This window comes from Gavia stellata, chromosome 1, assembly GCF_030936135.1.
Source record: "Gavia stellata isolate bGavSte3 chromosome 1, bGavSte3.hap2, whole genome shotgun sequence".
Lineage (NCBI taxonomy): Eukaryota > Metazoa > Chordata > Aves > Gaviiformes > Gaviidae > Gavia > Gavia stellata.
The window spans coordinates 124,570,499-124,591,186 of NC_082594.1; the positions used below are offsets into that span (position 1 = coordinate 124,570,499).

Here is a 20,688-nt window from a genome sequence, read left to right on the forward strand (position 1 = left end):
GTGATGAGCTGCCCACCAGATCCTGTAGCAGCTCCTTACAGACTTACTGGAATATTATTTCCAATATCCTGGCAGCATCTTGCTTTCACAAACACAATCTTTCATTTTTGCTGAAAATACTATTAAAAAATAACTATCTTTCTTAAAAATAGTCTTTAAAGTCCAAAATATTTAATATATTTCTTCCCTTAAAGGTTACATGCATTTTGGTGCTACCTCAGCTTTTCAGATTAAGAACCAGTCATCAGACAATTAAAAACCTGAAGGACACTGGTTTAAAAGATGGAGCTTGGAAAAAAGATTACTTTTTTTCCCCAACTCCTGAAGCTTCCTGACCATGCAAACTATAATTTACAATCTAATACTTTAAAATTCCATGAAGTTCCCCATTCTAGAGTCAGAGTACAGAGAAGATACTACTGTTTTCTTACGATTTCTTTCTGATTTTCTCTGCACTCTCATCTTCCTCCAAAATGTACACATCATTCAGGTTATTTAATCCAAATAAATAAGCCCTAAGACAACTGAGAATACAGAAGTTTTCACATAGGTGATCTAAATGTAATTGAACTTACCAATTAGTTCTTGGCAATCCTTATGAATTATACTCTGTTCAGGTAGGTCTAAAGAGCCATCCCAGGATGCCAGGCTGTCCCCCTTTCCTACAACATTAAGTGCAATCTGAAAACAAAAATAAAAAACCCTCTAAACATTTTAGTGTCCTTTTGTAGTTGCCCAATTACTGAACTCAGTAATTTAACTCAGTATTTTAACTCAATAAAGAAGAATATTCTAAAACTGAATCAACATACATGCATATTAAAATTCCAGTACCACATCTGTTCTGTAGAGATGCCTGGTAATTAAATAATTTACGTCAAATCAAAACACAGCTTCAAGTATTTCCTGCTTCTTGATTTAATCTCATATTTACCTTCCAGACTTTGGCCCTCAGATCAGCAGGCAATTGCCTTCCTTGAATGATGTTTCTCACAGTCTCAAGATCACAGCCTCCTTCTTCTAGAGCGTCTGCAAGATCTTTTTCCCTACAACAATGATATGTAGCATGTTTATTAAAAACGAATTACACGATATTTTTCAATGTTTATCTATTAAATAGATGTAGACTGGAGGCTACTATCAAGCAAAACCCACACATACGTAAAGGCATATTATAAGACAATTTGCCAATTATTGCAAATAAATATTTGCAAAATGTTATTTATTCCTTTATTTTTAAGGCTGCTTAATTGAATTCCATTCAATTTACATATGAGAAGAAAATAAGTTCAGAGCATTTTTTGTTTGTTTTCATGAAGTGGCAATGTTGCAAAATGTATCATAAAAATGCAAATTTAGTTGTCGTTTACAACTTAAGAGATACATGGCAAATTTTCACACACACACAATGCATTCAAAACAAACACTACACATAAATTATATGGCAGAGTTCTTTTAAGTAAAATATTAGATGACCTAGAAAACAGAAAACTTATTTCAAAGGTATAGAATGGTCAGCTTTTAACCCCATCTTTTCCTGAAATGTGAAAAGACCTTTTAGTCTTGGTTTCCTTAACTATAAAGTTCTAGTACCGTAAGTGTAGACACGTGCGCAAAACTGAATTAAAACATACAAAAATGTTAATAATAGTGTAGAAAGTAGCAAAATACACAAACTCACGAGACAGTCAAACAGTAATGACACTTTAAGTTGCCATAGTAAGACAACAAAAGTTCATAAACATTGCAGATAAGAAGGTACGCATTCAGAAATGATTACTTTACAATCTCTCTGATAACTTCCGCAGACTGTTTCAATTGTTCCATGCTGTCAACAATGAGAGAACCACATCTGATGATTTCAGGAATCTTAATGTCATGTAGCAGAGCAGTAGCAAAACACCAGGTTCACTGGAAAAATAGCAATGGCAGTGATACATAGGTCCCATAGGCGAAACGTCTCCCTTACTGTATCCTGTTAACTGCTCCCTAGTAGCTCTGACATATATGCCTTAAGAAAGGCTTTGCTTCTTATACTGGAGGAGTTAAACACACAGCCAGGAGGTTTACTGCCAGGGCAAAACATAGAATGTGATGGTTTATTCAGGACAGATACTCAAGTATGAAGATGCATTCCTTGTGAACAACACATCTATTTATACATGTGTAATAACAGACGTTAAAGTGTTATCAGTACAATTCTCAATTCCTCCACACATACTATGTAGTCAATTCCAAATACCCATGGAAAAAGAACATCAGCTGTTGAGCTCTGTCTGCTTCTTTAATTTGCATATATCCACAACTAGCTACTTGATCTAAAGCTTCTCAAGTTTGGCCTTCTGAAAGCCTAACACACACACACACACACTTCTGATTTTCTAAATATGACCCTTCTTGATAACCAGATTAAAATCTCAATCCTGTAAGAATATATGCATATACTTAACAATAAGCAACAGGCTAGCCTTACTTAAGACTTCTCAAAGTATTTACAAGTTTGCAGAGTAAGCATTTTCCTTGCATTGTATCAGCCAGTCTCTTTGCCAGCACTTTTTGTAGCACTTTAAATGATATTTCAAATATACACTGGGGCACAACTAATAGTCTGTTTTCTTCAAGTAATTTTGCAAATTTGGATGAAAGAAAGTACAGTTTACTAAGAGACTGACTTGCCTTGTTTTCTTACATTCTTAGTGTTAAAAAAAAAATCCCAAAGCTCACTTATTATAGAACTACAGGCTGCACGGGTGAATATCCCTTTCCTGAGACAGAAATGGGGGTGGAAAAAATACACAAGCACACTTGCACATCCATCACCTATCCTGTTGCCCGATTGTGTACATAACAACCAATGCTGGAAAAATTAAAACCACCAAATCAGTTCACCCTGAATAAAAATCAAGTATTTTCAGGACATTTACACAAAGGGACCTAGCACTCAGCAGAATTGCGTGAACTCCGGGATGATCTAACTTCAACAGAAGCCAACATCAAACATGAGCTGAAGAGAGCTAGATGCTTCTAGATAGTGTGCAGAGCAACCTGCAATATATGTATGACAAACAGACTAGAGAGAGCAACAGCTAGGCCTTGAATTGTAGCACACAAAATACGATCAGTTGCTACAAATATTATCCAAGTATTAAACAGGCACACGGAAATGAATGCAACAGCTGCATGCATGCTGTATTTCCGGTGGAAAGGTCTTAAATTGAAATACTTAAATTTGGTTTCTACAGCTTCCAAAGAAAATTATTTTTGGGAAAAAAAAGTAATTTAATATACATGAAACAACATTTAAAAACACATCTACACAAATTACAAAAACACACCTGGCAAAGAATGTTTCACAGATCCATGAGTACTAATTCTACCGGCTACTCATACCTAATATTCACAGCTTAAAAAAGCTGCGCATGGGTTAACATCAAGATCAACTTCAACATGTTATCTGCAAATGTGTGCTTCCTCTGTTTGTTTGATAATATATTACTATTTGTAAAATCTTCTTCCTAAGTACTGTCATCCTCACTTTGTACACTGTGAAGATGACAGGCAAATGCTAGCTTTACTACTTCACTTTAAAAAGTAAGAATCTGATATGCCCATCTCCCGCGTGAAGAGATGTGATGCCTTACTACATTGAGTTAAATGAAAACAGCAGGGGGGGGAAATTGCGTTATTCTAGTTATGATTTAATTAGCTATTCTCTTCCTTCATCAACTCCCAAGAGTGTTCACAGGCTAGAAGTGAGGACTCCTCAAAGATTAAGAAAAATTATTTTCTAATAAATATTCTATTCATGCTAACTTGGAAAGTACCATGAAAGTGATTTTGATACTTCAACATACGTCCACCAGTTGTGTTTTACCTTATTTCAGTCTGCGCTATATATGTTCCAGTAAACTGCTAGCAGTCTAGATTTTTGTCTTTCATGAGTAAAGATCAGCTAGGAAGTTTTCTGTTCATATGGACAACAACTATTACACTTACTTTGGAAAAAATGCAGTACTTCTCTTTATAGGCAAACTCCTCCACACCTGAACATCCTCCTTTCTGCTCTACCTTCGCAGATATGCAACAGAGTATATTTCTTTTAAGCCAAAACAATTAAGATGTGAGAGGCAATAAAAAAAAATTGATCAACTGTTGAGACTTCAGCTTCACTTTTTTTTTTTAAGTACTATTTAGGACTCTGAGGTAGTCGGTAATAATCACTTATAAATACCAATGAAGAGATTAAGAAATTGTGGGGATGTGAACAGCAGGGAAAAGATAGCAGGAAGTGTTTTGATAAACTACAAATACATAGGAAAAGATGTATAGTATTAAGAAAACTATAATCAATCAGGAGATTACAATACCTGGAATGCATCTGCTAAAGTTGTTACATCTGCTCATTTGTTATTAGGAAAGACAGATCCCGTTGAACTGCTTCTTCCAAGTCAAAGGGCATTTTTGGAAAAAAATGCTTCAAAAGTTTAAAGCTTTGATTTGTGATGGGCACACTTCTAATACTAATTTATTATTTTCACAGCCCAACAAGTATCTTGAACATGTACCAAATTCATTATCTAAAATGCACTTATCACTCCAAAACAAGATGATCACTCTTTTTCCATATACACTGAATCTACTACTACACACCTGCTTGTTAAAGATATTACTCAGTGGCCTAAAAGAGGGTTAAAACACATACTCCCACTTAGATTATACCACTTACCAAACTGCTTCCTGTATTCTGATCACTGATCTGATGTTGGCGTAACACTTGAAAAGCTTCTTTGGTTATTTTCTCCCACACTCCTCAAGTGACACACTCATCGTAGCTGCTCATGATATGCTCTAGGAGACCACCACCACTTTCAGTGTAAGAAGTAGTATTCCTTAAACATCTTCATACATCATTCCTGTTGTCACTAAATCAGAAGCAAGGCTGCTACCAGCTGAACCCTTGCCAAGAGTATCATCAGTTTTAGTTTCTACAAAGTCGTTGTCTCCTAGGACATCAAACACATCCAGTCTGCGAGTTTTCATGTATTTCTGATAATTGTAGCATGCGAAGAGAAAGACAGGCACATATATCACAATGCTGCCATCACAATTATGAGGGCTGCCTATACATATCCACGTTAGTGCCACATTGGACTAATTTATTCTAATATATTTTTATTATTTTTGTTACTAAGAAGGTAGAACTAAACTGCATTTTAAGCGAAGTACTTTACTTGAAAAAGCTCACAATAGCATACAGGTTTATAATGCACAGTAATTGCAAACAAGCTTTACTTAAAAGAAAACTGGACAAGTGAATAGTGCTCATGAAAATTTCCAAAGTCAATGGCTAATATAAACTTATTTTATAGTCATCATTCTACCTTCCCACAGCAAAGAATATAGATTCCCACCACAGAAAACTATCTATATAAAAGCTCCCCCCCCCCAAATATGCTTTTACATAATGTAGTTACTCTGGTTGGTACTTTTAATTTAGGATTCTCCTATCTACCGGAAAAAAGCCTCAACAAGGGCTATATCAAATCAAAATTAATGAGGAGTGTTTGTTCTCTATTGAAAACAAACAAACAAAAATCAATCCCTCACATTTACTTGAAAATATCCACTGTATTCAGAACACTATTGAGTTTTTTTTTTCCCAGTGGAATTTTGGAGAAAAATATTAATCCCCTGACATTTTTACCTCTATTTTTTCCTCAAGTGTGTTAATTTTGCACTTAACTGCAAAGGATTTTTTTGTTCATGTGCTTTCAGAAGGAATACCATGGCTCCAAGCACTAATAAGCCAGATTCTGAGCATGGAAAAGAAAATTAAAAATTACTAGTTTTGTGACCCTGTTGTCTGAAACAGTTGGAGTGTATTTTGGGACCCATTAGATGAATTATTCCAATGCAAAGTTAAATGCACAGGAATAATTCCATCTTTGGTTACAGCTGTATTTTGTTAGTTCAGGTCTTAACTTTCAAAGTATAGATCTTAAAATAAAAAATACTACTTGATCAAGTTCCCTGAGGCTTGAGTATTAAACAAAAATCTGCAAAAAGGTTTTAGAAATTAACTCATAACCGTTCATATCTTTAGCTGTTTGAGAACTTGAACAAGAAAAATTAAGTCCAAACAATTTATTTCCCTGATAAATGAGGAGAAAAACCCCCTATAACTTCCAATTACAAACATTTTAACTAATAACAGTCCAGCTTGTTTATATCTATACATTCTATTGACTAGATGTATTGTATTGACTAAAATTATGGTTAAAATAATGAAATAAACAGACACAAAAGAGAAATTAAGATTTTACAGCACAGCTTGAAAGCAGCCTGCCTCCTTTGTGTTCCACAGTGTTCTTAGCTTTGGACACAGATATGTCTTCCAGCATCAAATACTGCCAGCAATTCCTCAAATTAATTTTTGAGAATATGCCAAACAGCTAAAAAGAAATATTTAATAAACAAGGTCTGACAGATTTTTCTCATTTTTAAACCAAAACTGTTGATAGACTTCCTGTATTTACTGAAGAAAAAGCTGACAATCTCAGCCTTCAATAACTCCATACAATAAGTTGGGGGGGGATGACACTGTTGGGGTTTTGTTTTGTCTTTTTAAATTGTATTGTACAGTGGCGAATTTCCTTGTTTTTTGTTGTTTTCCTTGTTTTCCTTGTTTTTCCTTGTTTTTTGTTAAACAAAATACCAAGCAGTCAGTACAGATGTTGAGGGGTTTAACTCATCATTAGTTTGTGCCTCCCCCAAATCATTTACACCAGCACTGCATGTCAAGTTGACACAGGAAAAATAAAAAGGGCATTTTTTGTTAATAACCATGTCTACATTCTACATACTCAAGGTGCTGTCACAGTCTCTGAACACAAAATTAAATCTGCCTTTGAAAATCCCCCCTAAGGAACTGAATAGAGGACAAGGAATCAGCACTGCCCGTTTTATTCCCAACAGAGTTCAGGTGTACATACGCATCATTTTATGTTTCTGCTGCGGTTTTTTAAACATGAAATGTTATTGCACAATCCTATATTCTTCAAAACTATGACAATGTAGTAATTTACACCAAAAAGCTCATTTGAAAGATACATATTATACATAGAAAAACAACAACTGTACAACATTCAGATACATATACAAGAAAACAATAAATGTAAAATAAAATATTTCACTGACACTGGCTTTAAAAAAAAACCAAAACACAACAACAAAACCAAAAAGCCATGTAAATTTTCTAAACAAGCAATAAGGAATACAACTTTATGTTATTCACAGGGTACAGCTCTAGTAACAGGATGTATTCTGGCATATTAATATAGCATTTAAGCATAAAACTCTTGAACTGTTCCCATAAAGACTCACAAAATCTCTTCTAATGAATGCCTTCAAGTTTGCCTTTCCTAGTAGTACCAGCATACCAAATTTACTGTAATTACATTTTGAAGCCGCCAGTCATAATGGCAACAATGCAGGCTGTGCCTTGAAATATGTCTGGAAACCACACTTGTGCCTCATTCTCAACCAGGAATTTTAGCATTTTGTTGTGACCTGGGAGATTGTAATATTCTTTCAACATTAGTAATGAAAGAGGTTTGAAGTATTTTTTTCAGCGGTATTTCAACATGGTTCTTATTCCATGTCCAGGGTTGTATTTCAAAGTGTCAAGACCGCACCTTCAATGAGCCTGTCCTTAAATTTGTAATTATACATCCCAGCAGTCAAGTCTGTATTTAGAAATACTGCTTATGTAACACTGTATCTACAAAATGTGCTTCGTAAGTTTTGAAGCTGCAACTAAAAGCAAAAAAAGGCTAAAAAACTACACCAACTAGTTTTCGTTTGCTAGTAAACGATACTTAGTTGTTTTACTCAAGAGCTGCATTTGTAGAACCAACAACAAAGAACATATACCAGCTACACCTGCACTTGTGTCAATTCTGGCTTCTTTACAGTGAGATAACTAAGCGCAAAGAAGGCTGAGCATAGTTAGCAAGAAACTTTGAATCCGCCACGTTAAATAAAACCTAGAAGCAAAACCACCGGATTGGAAATGATCATAAAAAGCAGGTCTGTAAAGCAATTGTTTCAAAAGCATGTATGTGGAGAGGACAAAGAGCAATGCTGTGGCACAGAACCACAGAAAGAAAAGAAATCACATGCAATGCAAAAGAGAAAAAACAAGTGAAGATGCACAGGAATGGAGATGCGGGGTGCAGTAAAAATAGCTTCAGTGTTTAAACACAATGCTTATTTTAGCCGCAGCAACCTTAAGTGAACACGCATGCAAGAAATACTAAAATCACATCACTGTTACCATCAAAATGATCCTATACACGCTCCAGAAATAGTCTCTATTCTTGTCCTAGAGGTTCAATGTAAAATCCATTATAAGAAATGGCTGCACTAGAGGAGGGCGGGGAACTAAATCATTCAGAAAACAAACCAGGACCTATCGTTGTCACCTGTGCTTGAGGGGTAGGCAGAGAACGGGCAAGCTGAAGTGAACAAAGCAACTCCACTCCAGGCAGACAGGCGCACAGCCGAACAGCTCCTACCGCATATTAAAGCTGACATTTTAAATGGAGCAACCGCCTCACTCCAGGCTGGGCACGGCCAGAGGCCGCCCCGTCTCGCCCTTGTTTTGACAGCGGCGCTTCCTCTTACCTGGGAGCTGCCGAGCGCCCGGAGGCGTTTGCCCCGGGGCTCGCCCCAGGCTCCCACCGCGCGGGGGCCCGCCGGGGGGCCACAGGGGGGCCGCCCCCGCCCCGGGGAGCTCCCCCAGCCACCCTGCCCCCGCCGAGCGCTCCGCGGCGGCGAGGCCACGGAGGCCTGTGCCACCTCCGCCTCCCGACGCGCGAGGGGCAGCCTCGGCCCCACACCCCAAGTGCGGCGGATCCCGGGGGAGGGGGCGGAGGGGGGGGTTCGGCCCCTCTCGCCCACCGACCTTTCCCCTCTCCCCTCTTCCCCCTCAACCCCGCTGCGGAGGAAGAGAGAAGGGAGCAGGAGAAAGGGCACCGACACCCCCGTAACTCACCAACTGCTCAACGGCGCCGGCGCCTCTTCCCCTTCCGCCATAGCTGTTGACGTGCCCGCTCGCTCGGCCGTAAAGCGCGGTCGGGCGGTGGGTTTTTTTCCCGACACGCCTCCTCCCCACGCGCCGGCTCTCGTCCCCGCCTCCCCTGTGCTGTCGTGAAGTGAGGGCGCCCGCCGGAAAGCGCGGAAACCTGGCAAGGGAGAAGGGCGGTGCCTGCATGAGGAGAAAAGGCGGGAGTCGGGGCGAGGCGACAGCAGTGACAAACGCCGCCTCGCCCTTACGGTCTTCACCTGGGCCAGCGCCGGGCTCGCTGCGGGGAAGCGGGGCGTGTAAGGGGCGAGCTGGTTCTCAACAATGGCTGTAGAGAGGCTGCGGTTACAGGGCTGTCCCCCGGGGAGCAGGAGCTGCCCCGCCGCGGGCCGGGCCGCGCAGACAGAGTCCCCCCTCGAGCAGCCGGCCGTTGGCGGCCGGGTTTCCCCACCCCGAGCGGGAGCCCCCCTTCAGCGCACCCGTGGAGGCGGTGGTAGGTGCGGGGCAGCCGTAGGAGGCAGGCCGGCGCTCCGCAGCGGGTCTCTGGCAGGAGGCCTGCTGCTGCTGCGGGCTGCGATCGGCTCCCCGGCCTCTGCTGTGCTTTTCAGGTTGGGCGGTGGGGGAAGGCCCTACCGCCAGTTCAGGTCATCAGCAGCTGCAGGTGCCTTCCTCTAGAAGACTTAGGAATTGGTTTCCCTGGCAGGGAAGCCATTCTGTGAAAAATTTGAGTATTTTTGGTTTTCATAAAGGTCAACTGCTTTCCTATGCAATGGTTTGATTACTAAATGACTTTGCCTACAGTCAGTATTTTGCCAGGTTATACTCCATGAGTCGGAGGTAAAATTCACAAGTTCTACAAAGAGCCCTGTTTCCAAGGGGTAAAAATAATCTGGCAATGTCCATTAGCAACCCTGGGCAGAACAGCACTAAAGCTCTCCATCACTCCCATTCCTTACCCACCTACACCCCCAAAGGAAAAAAAAAAATAGCATATATCTCTGAAAGTTTAGAAAAATGATTCAAGTAATTTATACGTGGAATAACAGTGCCACCTTATGATAAATTCATGTCCTTACACGTGTCTGTTTTACTCCCGCAGCTTGCCTTGGGATCTGCTCCGGTAGGTAAATGCCCAGACTTTAAGCGGGACGGCTCCTGCGAAAGAAGATACACACTTACTGAACTGTGTGCGGGACCCAGGTCCCGGAGAGGCGAGAACATTCATTCCACGGTAACACACGATGTTTTCCCATATGTATTTGTTTCTCAGAAAAGATTATATGAATAATCTTAATCAAGAAAGTATTTTATAGCATCAAACCAGATTCAGGCAATTAAAAAAAAATAGAATCTTGTGAATGAGGGAGTAATGTCTTTAATTCCTCTTTTTCCCGCTTCATCTGTATTTTTCATTTAAAAAAAAACCCAACAAAAAGCCAACAAACCACCCCCCCCTGCATTTTAAACGCCTACTTTTGTTACTTAGGAAAAAATTTTGTAAAATGTTGATGAGGCATCCTTTTCCTCCTGGACGCGGTAAAAGCGGGGCGGGGGGGGCCGACACCCCATCGACACGCTCAGCGGCCCCGCCTTACCGCCGGGCGGGCGGTGCCAGTGCGCAGGCGCGGCCCCAGGGGCGGTGCCAGGCGCGGGCCGCGCGCGCGGCCCCGCCCTCCCCGCGTGGCGGCGGCGGCAGGAGCAGCAGCAGCAGCAGCATGGGGGACACGCTGGAGGAGCCGTGGTGGGACACTCCGACCGGGGCAGGCAGCAGTCCAGGTACTCGTCTCCTGGAGCTCGCTCCTTACGCTGGGCTTGAAACAGTCTTCCTGAGGGCCAACCCCCTCCTCCCCTGCCCTCCTTCTTCCTTTTCGTTTTTTTTCCCCACTTCCCCCCCTCCCTCCAGCCCCCCGCCTTTCCCGTCTCCGCTTTAAGTTTATTTCTGGTTTTCATCTCTCACTCTTTTTTTCTTCCTGTGCCTGCTTTTCCCTGCTTGCTACCGATGGCGGTTTTGCTTGTAAACAAAATCTCCGCAGCCAGGTAAAGTCTAATCTCTGACCCTTCTGACCCGGGATAGTTAGGTGATGGAGCGGCAAATGAAAATACCAGTACTTAAGTAACAACAGGAACCCACTCAAGAAAAGTACATTTAAACAAAATATAAAAAGCGGGACGGGGGGTGGGGGGAAAGGAAGAAAACTGCTTGCTTTGAGTTCAGAGCTTGTCTGTCCCCTGCATTCATTTAGCTTACAAACTGCGTTTTCTTCCAAACCGAGTTTCTTTGATGAGAGGATGTTGCATAATGTGTGTTGATTGCCGTTACCTACGTGAAGTTACTTACAGTTCTGAAAGGCCTTGGAAACAGAAAATCCATAGTAGAGCCCTTGGGGGGAAAAATGTCTGGTACGTGAAAAGCATCACCCATGTGCTCACTGGGCTGTCCCACATCACCCTTGCCATGTGTTACTGTGAAGGGGCAGGAGTTAAAAAGCTTTTCTCCAGCCGTTGCCCTTTGGAGCATGATACTATGGCTGACTTGTCTCTCCTCCTGATGAGTATAATATCTGGCTCCTATACTTGGCTTTTTTCAATGTGTCTTAAAGCACTTTACAGCCTGTGGTTGGATCTGTAATGTTGAGATATAATATGGAAATTTAGGTACTTCCAGGCAACTAAAATGACTTTAAGACTTTATAGTGCCCTGTGTTATTGATTTTTTTTTTTAAATTGATTTTGTTTTTTGTATAATATTGGTAAGAGTTGGGAGTTATCTGCATCTCTGGGAAGACTCCAAATCTTCCAGTGTCTTGAGGATGGTTGCTTATTTCCTGTGAAAAGGTAGTTGGAGAATAGTTTGAGAGGGAGAAATATAAAAATTGTATGTATGTAATAAAGAGGGGTCACAAGTCCTAATAAGGCTCTTGAGCATTCCATTTTTATTTTTAGTCTCATCTAGGTTCCTTAAGCAGTTCCAGTTCCCATGGTAAATGCTCTTCATTAGGAATTTTTCATTCAGGAATCGTAAATATCTTAAGAGCCTACCTGCACATTCTGCCAACCAGAGGTTTCATTTGGGGTGGGTGGTAAGCTGATTTTTATAATGTTGGCAGCTTTTCTTTAGAAACTGGATACAAAGCAGGACTTGGATGATAAACTTTTGACATGATGGATAAACCCTCTGACTTTGAGATGAGACTGTGAATCAGAACTCATCCAGTTACATAAAACTCCGTGGGATTTTTGCAATTGCATTGTTGAGCTACTAAAATAATTCAGGTGAGAAGGAACCTCTGGAGGTGTCCAGTCCAGCCCTGTGCTAAAAGCACTATATGCACTTTACTCCAAGAACACTCTGAATGTGTTACGAGTAATGATTACAGGTGAGTGTTGTGCAAACCTTGTACTCTGCTGTTCATATCCCACCTTTGTAAACTTGTTGGCAGGTTCTTTGTATGGAGCCTGTTGTTGTATTAAGTTGACACGAGCCATCAGTAAAGTAGGAAGAGCATCTGTTACTTTTATTTTGTGTAGCTATTTTTCACGTACAACAGATGTAAAATCAAAGCTTAATTTGTACCGCATCTTATGGATACTGTAAAATGCTTTAAAATGGCATGAAATAGGAAATCAGGCTTTACAATGTAAGCAGCAATACAAGAAAATAATTGCCCATTAGCGAGCATTTTTGACAGACTTGATCAAGTTTATTTTTGTGAAACATCAAGTTTCGTTTAAAAAAAAGTTTACTATCCAACTTCATTTGCTGACCTAATTTGAAAAAGCATCTCTGCCACAACTGTAGGTGCAAAGCAGAAGAATTTGAAATACAGGTTTTAAATACTGGTCTTTTGCTGAGTCCTTTAAGGCTAGCCCTAGAATAAGTCCTGGCCAGTGTAATATTCTTCCTGATAACTTAGCCTTCAGAAGTGTCTTAGATTTTAGCAACTTGTAGTTAGAAGAGGCTGCTTTTAAGACGAAGTGTATGAAAGACGTTCAGACTCACTTAAAGGGTTTGAAAACACAAAATATGTATCTTAGTATACGGATATATAAGTAATTCTTAATTTGCTTTTGGCCACGTCATTTGAAATCATTATTTTAGAATCCATATTAAATATTAAAGGTAGTTACTCTCACTTTGAGACATGCATGTTTTACCCTGCTGCAGGTGGTTTATAGATGCAAAAAAACCCACCAAAACCCAACAAAAAAAAACCTGAAGGGATTAGCCATCTATTTACCTTGTCACATGACACAAACTAAAGAGTCTTGTCCAATAACTTCTTCACCAGACCTTTAACTTTGAGAGGAGATTTGTGGAGAGAATGGTTAGGGATTATTGTCTACTTATCAGTGTTGCTTAGCGTTACACATGTCCCAAGTCATTTAACTGCAGGGCTTCCTTCCCTCCCTTTTTCCAGTTCATGTCACAGCTATGTCCAGTCTTTAATATGATTTTTATATTGCATTCAGAACTGTAAGGGAGAGGATAAGGAATACTAAGGAGTTTGTTTAGTACTGGTGAAAGACATCAACTTTTTCCTCTTCTCTCCATGAACAGAAAGAGCGCTTCTCGCAGCACTGTTAATGTCTGTATCTTGCCTGTAGCCAGCATGCCACATCTCCCGAGCAGTTTGAGGGAGAGGGGTGGACTTCTGTTTTTCAGAGATTTTTCTGGTTTCCTCCTTTTGTGTTACCACTCCTTGTCTTTCTTTCTCCATGCTTTGTCTCCCTTAATCCCGTAAGAGTGTAGTATCCCCATTTGTCAGTTTGTTTAGATCCTTAAGTAAGAGCCTATGTGGGCCATGTCCCTCATAGGTATAAATTAATTGTGTCATCCCAAGACAGGAGCAAAAGACAGGGGAACTCTTTAATGTTGGCGGTACAAATCGGTGAGCAGTATAACATGGTATACCATGGAGGATGATTTGACAGTACTTGTGGGGTCCTTTGTGGGCTCTAGAGCAAAGGATGCTATTGCAGGAATTAACGTCTTTTGCCAGAGGTTTTCTTTTTTTCTGTAGACTGGTGGTAAAGGGTGCTAAATAGCATCAATTTGTAATATGTGATTTGCAGCTACTGAGAACTGGACTGTTCATTGTAGCACATTCAGTGGGAGTTTTGTTGCTTGATCAGAGCTGAGATCTGTTAGTGGACCTGCTTATGGAGAGGTTTGTATCTTTTTTTTTTTGGTTCATCCATGAGTTGCTGTCTCTTCTGATGAAACTTGTGCTGAAGATCTCTCTGATAAGCATACCAAGTTGACAGCTGCTTTTTGGAATTTGTGTTTCTTCGCGTTTACATACATTAATTCTGCAAGTTGCAGAAAGTATAACGGTGTGCTTCTGTGAACTTTGTTTGGATCTGAGCATACATGACATGGAGCCTTGGAACTTTATAGTTACCTGCAGATCTAGTGAATAAAATTTGAAACCTTGTCTTTTTAATACAGAAGAGTCATTCTTTAATTTTTGCATTTTGACACAAGTGTATCTTGTAGGACACGAGCTGAAATAATTTTTCAGTAGACAGATCTTTTTAAACTCCTCCTTTTTTTGAGTACTCCTAGAGAATTTCTTGTGGAGCTATTGAGGGAGGCATAGGTTTCTGTTGTGGGTTTGCCAAAATAGTCACACAGAAGTGCTAACGTGTTGTACTGTCTCAGTGGTTAAGTTAAACTTTTAGCTGTGAAATAAAAGGGAAAAAATTGGGTGACTGAATGCATCAAAATCTCTCCTTGCTTCAGCAAAAGGATCACGATTCTGGCTATGGCACTGTGATCACCACCAGATTTTGCTTTATTTAGGAATTAAGATTTGGCAGTTCTTAGAGAAAGACCTATGTGAAAGGAGTTTTCCCACAAATTATCAGTTGAGCCATTTAGACTGTTGGAATGCACTCTGTTAGGGGAAGAAGAATGAGGGAGACATTAATACGAGGGAAATAAATTAGTTTTTATACTCTAAAAGAGTAACTTATGTTAGTTGGTATTGCAGGATTCCTGGGGGGGGTTCCTTCAGTAATAGTATCTTGTTAGTTTTAACTTTCTAAAGTGGAACAGTGAGAAATTTTCTTGTCAAAGCAACAATTGCTATTTTTCAGAAAATTGAAAACAACAAACCTGGATTGTCTTCTAGTGTTTTGATTTTTTTTTTTTTTTTTTTTGTTGATGCTTTGGCTGAAAGGAAACTTTGAGTGAACTTTAAGTCTCTTAAAGTATAACTTCTTTAAAAAAAGCAAAAAGGCAAATTCTCTCATGGATGAACTAGAACTACTTGTGCAAAGAGTTAGTTTGGTGTAAAAAAAACAAAACACCTCACTAAGAGTTATGAACACAGTTACCTATTTTACTTGAATGTGAGTAGTTGAAAGGAAGGGCAAAACTGGAGGAATGCAGGAACAAAATCACACTTCTGTGTAAGTCACAGCTTACTGTTAAGCTCGACACAAATTTTGGTCAGTTCCAAAATACTGTTTAAGTGATCTAAATATATAGTCCAAATCGTAAAAATTTATACAGCTAATACAAACAATATCCACCTCAATTCTTGCAGCTATTTTCCTCAGATAACATCTGCATGAATGCGAGCGGGGATAATCACGCTAGTTAACTCATTGAGGAGAGAATTGTTCATCTTCAAATCATGCTTTTAAAGTGGTTTGGCACAACAGGGAGCTCTGCATTTCTTTAAGTTCTATGCATTATAAAAGAGCAGATTTCTCCATACCTCTCTTCATTCTGTCTTTACTACTGAACAAAAGATATCCATACTGAAACACTTCTTGACTACACCAACTTTGAAAACAAACTGGCACCTTCTTCAACCCCTCTTCATTTGATTGACAACATTAGTATTGTTATTTGTGGAGCACGTCACAACTGAATTTATGGTAGAATCTTATTTGCGTCTCATGTGCTTCTCTACTGTGAGGGCCAAATTCTGGAATTACACCAGAAAAATGGGAGCAGAGCTTGGTCCCTGCAGACACACAGTTACCTTTGGCTCCTGAGAATCTGGCTGTCTCTTTATGTCCTGTGATTAGTGACCAGTGACGTGCTGACCATGTGGATGGTTTCAGACTTTTCCCCAAAGGAAACAACTACTGTTGAGATTCAGATTGCTTAAATCCATTCTAATGTCATAGATCATAGAAAATTATTTACCTTCTCCCTCCGCTTTGAAGGCAGGTTTTAGACACAGTCCTTATGATACGTAGCTTTCCAGAACTGCTCTCTTGGAGTGGTTTGTTGAGATGTCCGGCAGGAATTTGGACAGGTATTTTGGTTATGCTCGTAGGCTTTGGTTTGGGGATCCGAGTTGGCATTGAACGACGGAACGCGTCAGTAATCTTGAAATAAACCGAGAAAATAAGTCATGCATTAGGGAGGAGAGACAGATTGTATACTTAGCTGGTCAGTGTCTTTTCCACTTCGTAAAACTAAACACGTTGCTCTTAGAACTGTTTGTCTGAACTTCCATTCTCTCCTTGGTGATGAGAGTGTAGCTTTGTATTTAACTTACCTACTTGATTGGTGAATATCAAAGAATCTGAATAGATTGAAATCCAGAGTATAAATAAGAGGGGTTTTCTGTCAGCCCTCTGGCTAGGGCAGCAGCCCTAGGGGCTGAGTGAGTGATGCAGTGCAAAGGCTGTGAACTGTGTGGCTTCTCTGGGTGAGTAATCAGAGAACTTCCACATGCAGAAGCAAGTCTTGATTCAGTCCTGAGTAGCAGGCAGTACCTAGCTCATACTTTACTGTGGGAGATCATTCTTTGAAAGTGACCACAGCGTACACAGAATAAATGTATTTGTAAGAGAGAACTCTCCCTCTAGAATCCATCATAGTCATATTTAATTGCAAAGAAGTAACTAAACAAAAATAAGAAGGTAAAAGGAGCACTGACAAGGGGTGAAGACCTGTAAAGGCAACGAGATTGTTTGAAAGGTGCTATATCTGAAACTAGGGTTAAACATGCGCTACCCATCAGAAAGGCTTTTTACATCACAAACCTTTTCATATACCTTTTATAGTTGAGCAATATATATGTGAGGAGTTCTGAAAAGAATAAAGCTGGGCCAACATAAGATTATTGCGTGTGCTCAGTATGGAGGAATTTGGAGAGAGTTTGCATGTCAGATGTGCTTAATGGATCATGAGTAAGGGACAAAAAAAGCAACCTGGGCTTATTGAAGTTTGAGAACAAAGAGGTAGAAAGGATATTAATGAACTCCCAGAACAATGTGGTATTTTTCCAAGAGTTCTGAAGGAGATGATTTTTAAAATTGCTGAATCCTTATTAGTGATGTGCAGTCTGCCACTGAAATTGCTGGTGATGCTAAAGGGATGTGATGCCACTTTTAGGGTAAAACTTCACAGAAGATTCCGAAGTATAACTGCTGAACTGATCAAACTGTAGAAATGACAATAAGAAATACCATGTTGACTCACATGGTTACTAATTTTGCAGTGGGAAAACATCCACACTTCTTGTTGAGGATAGTATTCAAGTACGTGTTAGTCAGATACTGTTATATAGGTATATGGTATCAGATTGTCTAATAATGAACTGGACAGTGTCTGTGAATGTTTCCAGGCACTGGAACTGTTAAATTGTCAATAGCGTTGAATTGTTGAAATGGTCCGCAACCTGGATCTAACTCTGGAACAATTCTGAGACATAGCTTGGGAGTTAGCCCAGAGTAAGGTTCATTTTGAGTAGGTAGTTTGTATCTGGCTAGGCTGTTTTGGAGGCTCAGGAAGTTTCTTATAGTTTGGGTTGACCTGTGTCTTAGTGTCTGAGGGACTGATGTAGGTGTCTTTAACTTACTATTATAGATGTGACTATGTTACATTATGATTTTTCAAAAAAACATGGTAGTGGTCTTTAACAAAAGAATCTTGGGAGAGCAAAGTTGCTGTGGAAAAAGAAGGAAAATTCTCACAGTTAAAAAGTGGCAAGTGGATAGGAAGCAGAGCATGTAGCCAGTTTTCATAGTATAGTGGAGATACCATCTGAGCCTCACAGTCACCTGTGATATTCAACGTATTCATAAAGTGCATGGGAAGAGAGTTAGTACTAAAATGATGACATTGACATACGGTATAAAAGGGAGGGTATTAGAAGCAAGACCTGACAGTAATTCATGGTATTGAGTAACAAGGTGATAAATATGTGTGTCAGTTCAGTGTTAATAAATGAAAAATAATATAAAAATTGTTTGCATGCAGTAGTAAATATGACACCTATTGTCACTCAGAACACAGGTCCTGGAATCACTGTAAATGGTCCTCATTGCTCAGCAACTGGCAATTGTCGAACAGGTAACGGCAGGTTAGGAATTATTAGGAAAAGAATAGAAGAAAACAAAACCCATCATTTTTTAGTGTGTAAATCCAAACCATGCCTAGATTGTGAATGTTTTGCAGAGTTTTGTCCGAACAGCTCAGAAAAAGGGTATGGCAAAATGCAGAAGGAGGTGGCAAAGACGATCAGTTATGGAATGGCTTCTGCATGAAAATTAACAACATAGACTAAACCTTTTCAAGTCTGGAAAATAGATTCTGGAGAGAAAAAAACAACAGAAAAAATCTAGCATTATGGTGCATGGGGGAATTCTCTCTAATAACATGCTTGAGAGCACATCCATTGGAGGTGGGCTAAAGATAAGTAAAAAGTATTTTCCCTTGTTGATGAACTACAAAACTCATTGGGACAGGCAGTTTTTGAGGTGATGATATAAATTGGTTTGGAGAGAGTTTAGACTGATTCATGGCATCCATCAAGGACTGCTAAACACAAAGATGTGATGCAGATTTCAGCTGTGGTAGCTGTAAGTTGTAGACTGCTAGAGGCTGTGTTTATTACCCTGTTTGCCTGGTACTTAATGGTTTTTTCATAAGCATTTATTGCTGGTCACTACCAAAGATGAGATACATAGATCCTAGGTCTGAAGGTGTATAACTAGTTTCATGTTTTTATTTTCAAAATTGGAAAGTTTCAGTTTGTAGCTTTTTTTAATACACTGAGAAAGGAAAGAGTTCGGCTTTGAAAGTGAGAAGGAAAAAGGAGATGGGTTTTTCTTTGCTCTGTGTTCCTTGAAGATTTTACCTGTAGGTGGCAGCAAAGTTTTTCCTTCTGTACTGCATCCCAGTATTTTCACTAAAACCGGACTGAAACTTGTCGTTAAATGCTGAATGGAAAAAATTAACATGCATTTTCACAGTAGTCTTGAATTTTAGCACTCATTTTTTTAGTATGCAAGGGGAAAAAAAAAATCACCCCAAACCAAAAAGCATTTTGCTTCAATTACCAAAGGCACTGTGTTCAGAAAGAAGGGGTTGATGTTGGAGAGGATAATTGTGTTACTGCTATATGGCTTTCCTTGAGTACTGAGTTGGAACAGTTGCCTTCTGATTGTGTGGTATGGCGTGGTAGATGAGGCACAGTACTGAGAATAAAACATTTGGGTGGGCTGTTCCTAGCAGTTCTACTGTCTGATGTAAATTTAGAGATGATATAAAATGTGCCTCAGTTTCCTAACTATAAAAAGAATTATATTAGCCATCATTTGCTAAGAATATTGTGATGAAGAGATAAAAGTGTTTATGTAAAGTCTTGCATGCTAAAGTGCAGTTGTATCTCTAAGAAAGAGTTGTGGTGGTTTTGTGGGTTTTTTTGAGAAGTGTTCCAGTTCAGGGATTCCATAGGGTACAAAGTGGTTGGAGGATTCTGTCTGTAGTTGATTGAACAGCAGAATTAGCACTTCAGGAAGGTATTTGTAGTCCTAGATTTTTACAGGTTTTGTGCATCTAACAGGTATTCGGGCTCTAAGGTCTTATTAAATCAGTGGGAAGTTAGGTGTGAAAATACCCCCGTGCTCTGGCCTATAGTTTGTGCCAGCTTCCAGCTCATTAAAACCACCATTTTCAATATAGCCTTCTGAGCTGTCAGATATTGTTTCAAGCAAAATTTTTTTGGTGATTCAAAATTATGTTCTATTTTGCAGTTCTGAATGCCAGTATAGAATACATCTAAATTATTATCACTTAGTGCTGAGAGCTGCATTATAACTGGTGACTTTCTCAAGGTTTGGTCTGCTTACAGTGTTTGTATTGCTCTCTTTTGTGTGTGTTAGGTTTGCTTATAGCCACTGAATTGATGCAACTCCTGGCTCAAACTTGAGGATCTAAACCTCCCCTGGTGCAACTTAAGGCCATTTCCTCTTGTCCTGTCACTAGTCACTTGGGAGAAGAGACCAACACCCACCTCTCTGCAACCCCCTTTCAGGTAGTTGTAGAGAGCGATAAGGTCTCCCCTGAGCCTCCTCTTCTCCAGACTGAACAACCCCAGTTCCCTCAGCCGCTCCTCACAGGACTTGTGCTCCAGACCCCTCACCAGCTTCGTCGCCCTTCTCTGGACACGCTCCAGCACCTCAATGTCCTTCTTGTAGTGAGGGGCCCAAAACTGAACACAGTATTCGAGGTGCGGCCTCACCAGTGCCAAGTACAAAGGAACAACCACCTCCCTACTCCTGCTGCCCACACCATTTCTGATACAGGCCAGGATGCTGTTGGCCTTCTTGGCCACCTGGGCACACTGCTG

At 40.1% G+C, this 20,688-nt stretch overlaps 2 protein-coding genes across 4 annotated transcripts in view; both read right to left on the reverse strand.

Moving 5' to 3' along the window:
- The window catches only part of TBC1D23 (TBC1 domain family member 23), a 35,713-nt gene extending 26,578 nt beyond the window's left edge, over window positions 1-9,135 (reverse strand). Inside the window, exons 1-3 of one of the 3 annotated variants that reach the window (XM_059836059.1) lie at window positions 9,056-9,135; window positions 935-1,046; window positions 576-681 (exon numbers count right to left, since the gene is read on the reverse strand). In XM_059836059.1, coding sequence (XP_059692042.1) covers window positions 576-681; window positions 935-1,046; window positions 9,056-9,096 — 259 coding nt within the window. In that variant the 5' untranslated portion in view covers window positions 9,097-9,135. Of the gene's footprint in view, window positions 1-575; window positions 682-934; window positions 1,047-1,780; window positions 1,828-9,055 lie in introns of those variants that run through there. The other 2 variants (XM_059836049.1, XM_059836041.1) reach the window with 2 other exon arrangements.
- Window positions 9,136-16,243: 7,108 nt separating this feature from the next.
- Window positions 16,244-20,688, reverse strand: part of FILIP1L (filamin A interacting protein 1 like) — an 84,805-nt gene continuing 80,360 nt past the window's right edge. Inside the window, exon 2 of the mRNA XM_059818035.1 lies at window positions 16,244-16,432. Within this exon, the coding sequence (XP_059674018.1) occupies window positions 16,244-16,432 (189 nt within the window). The remainder of the gene's footprint in view (window positions 16,433-20,688) is intronic.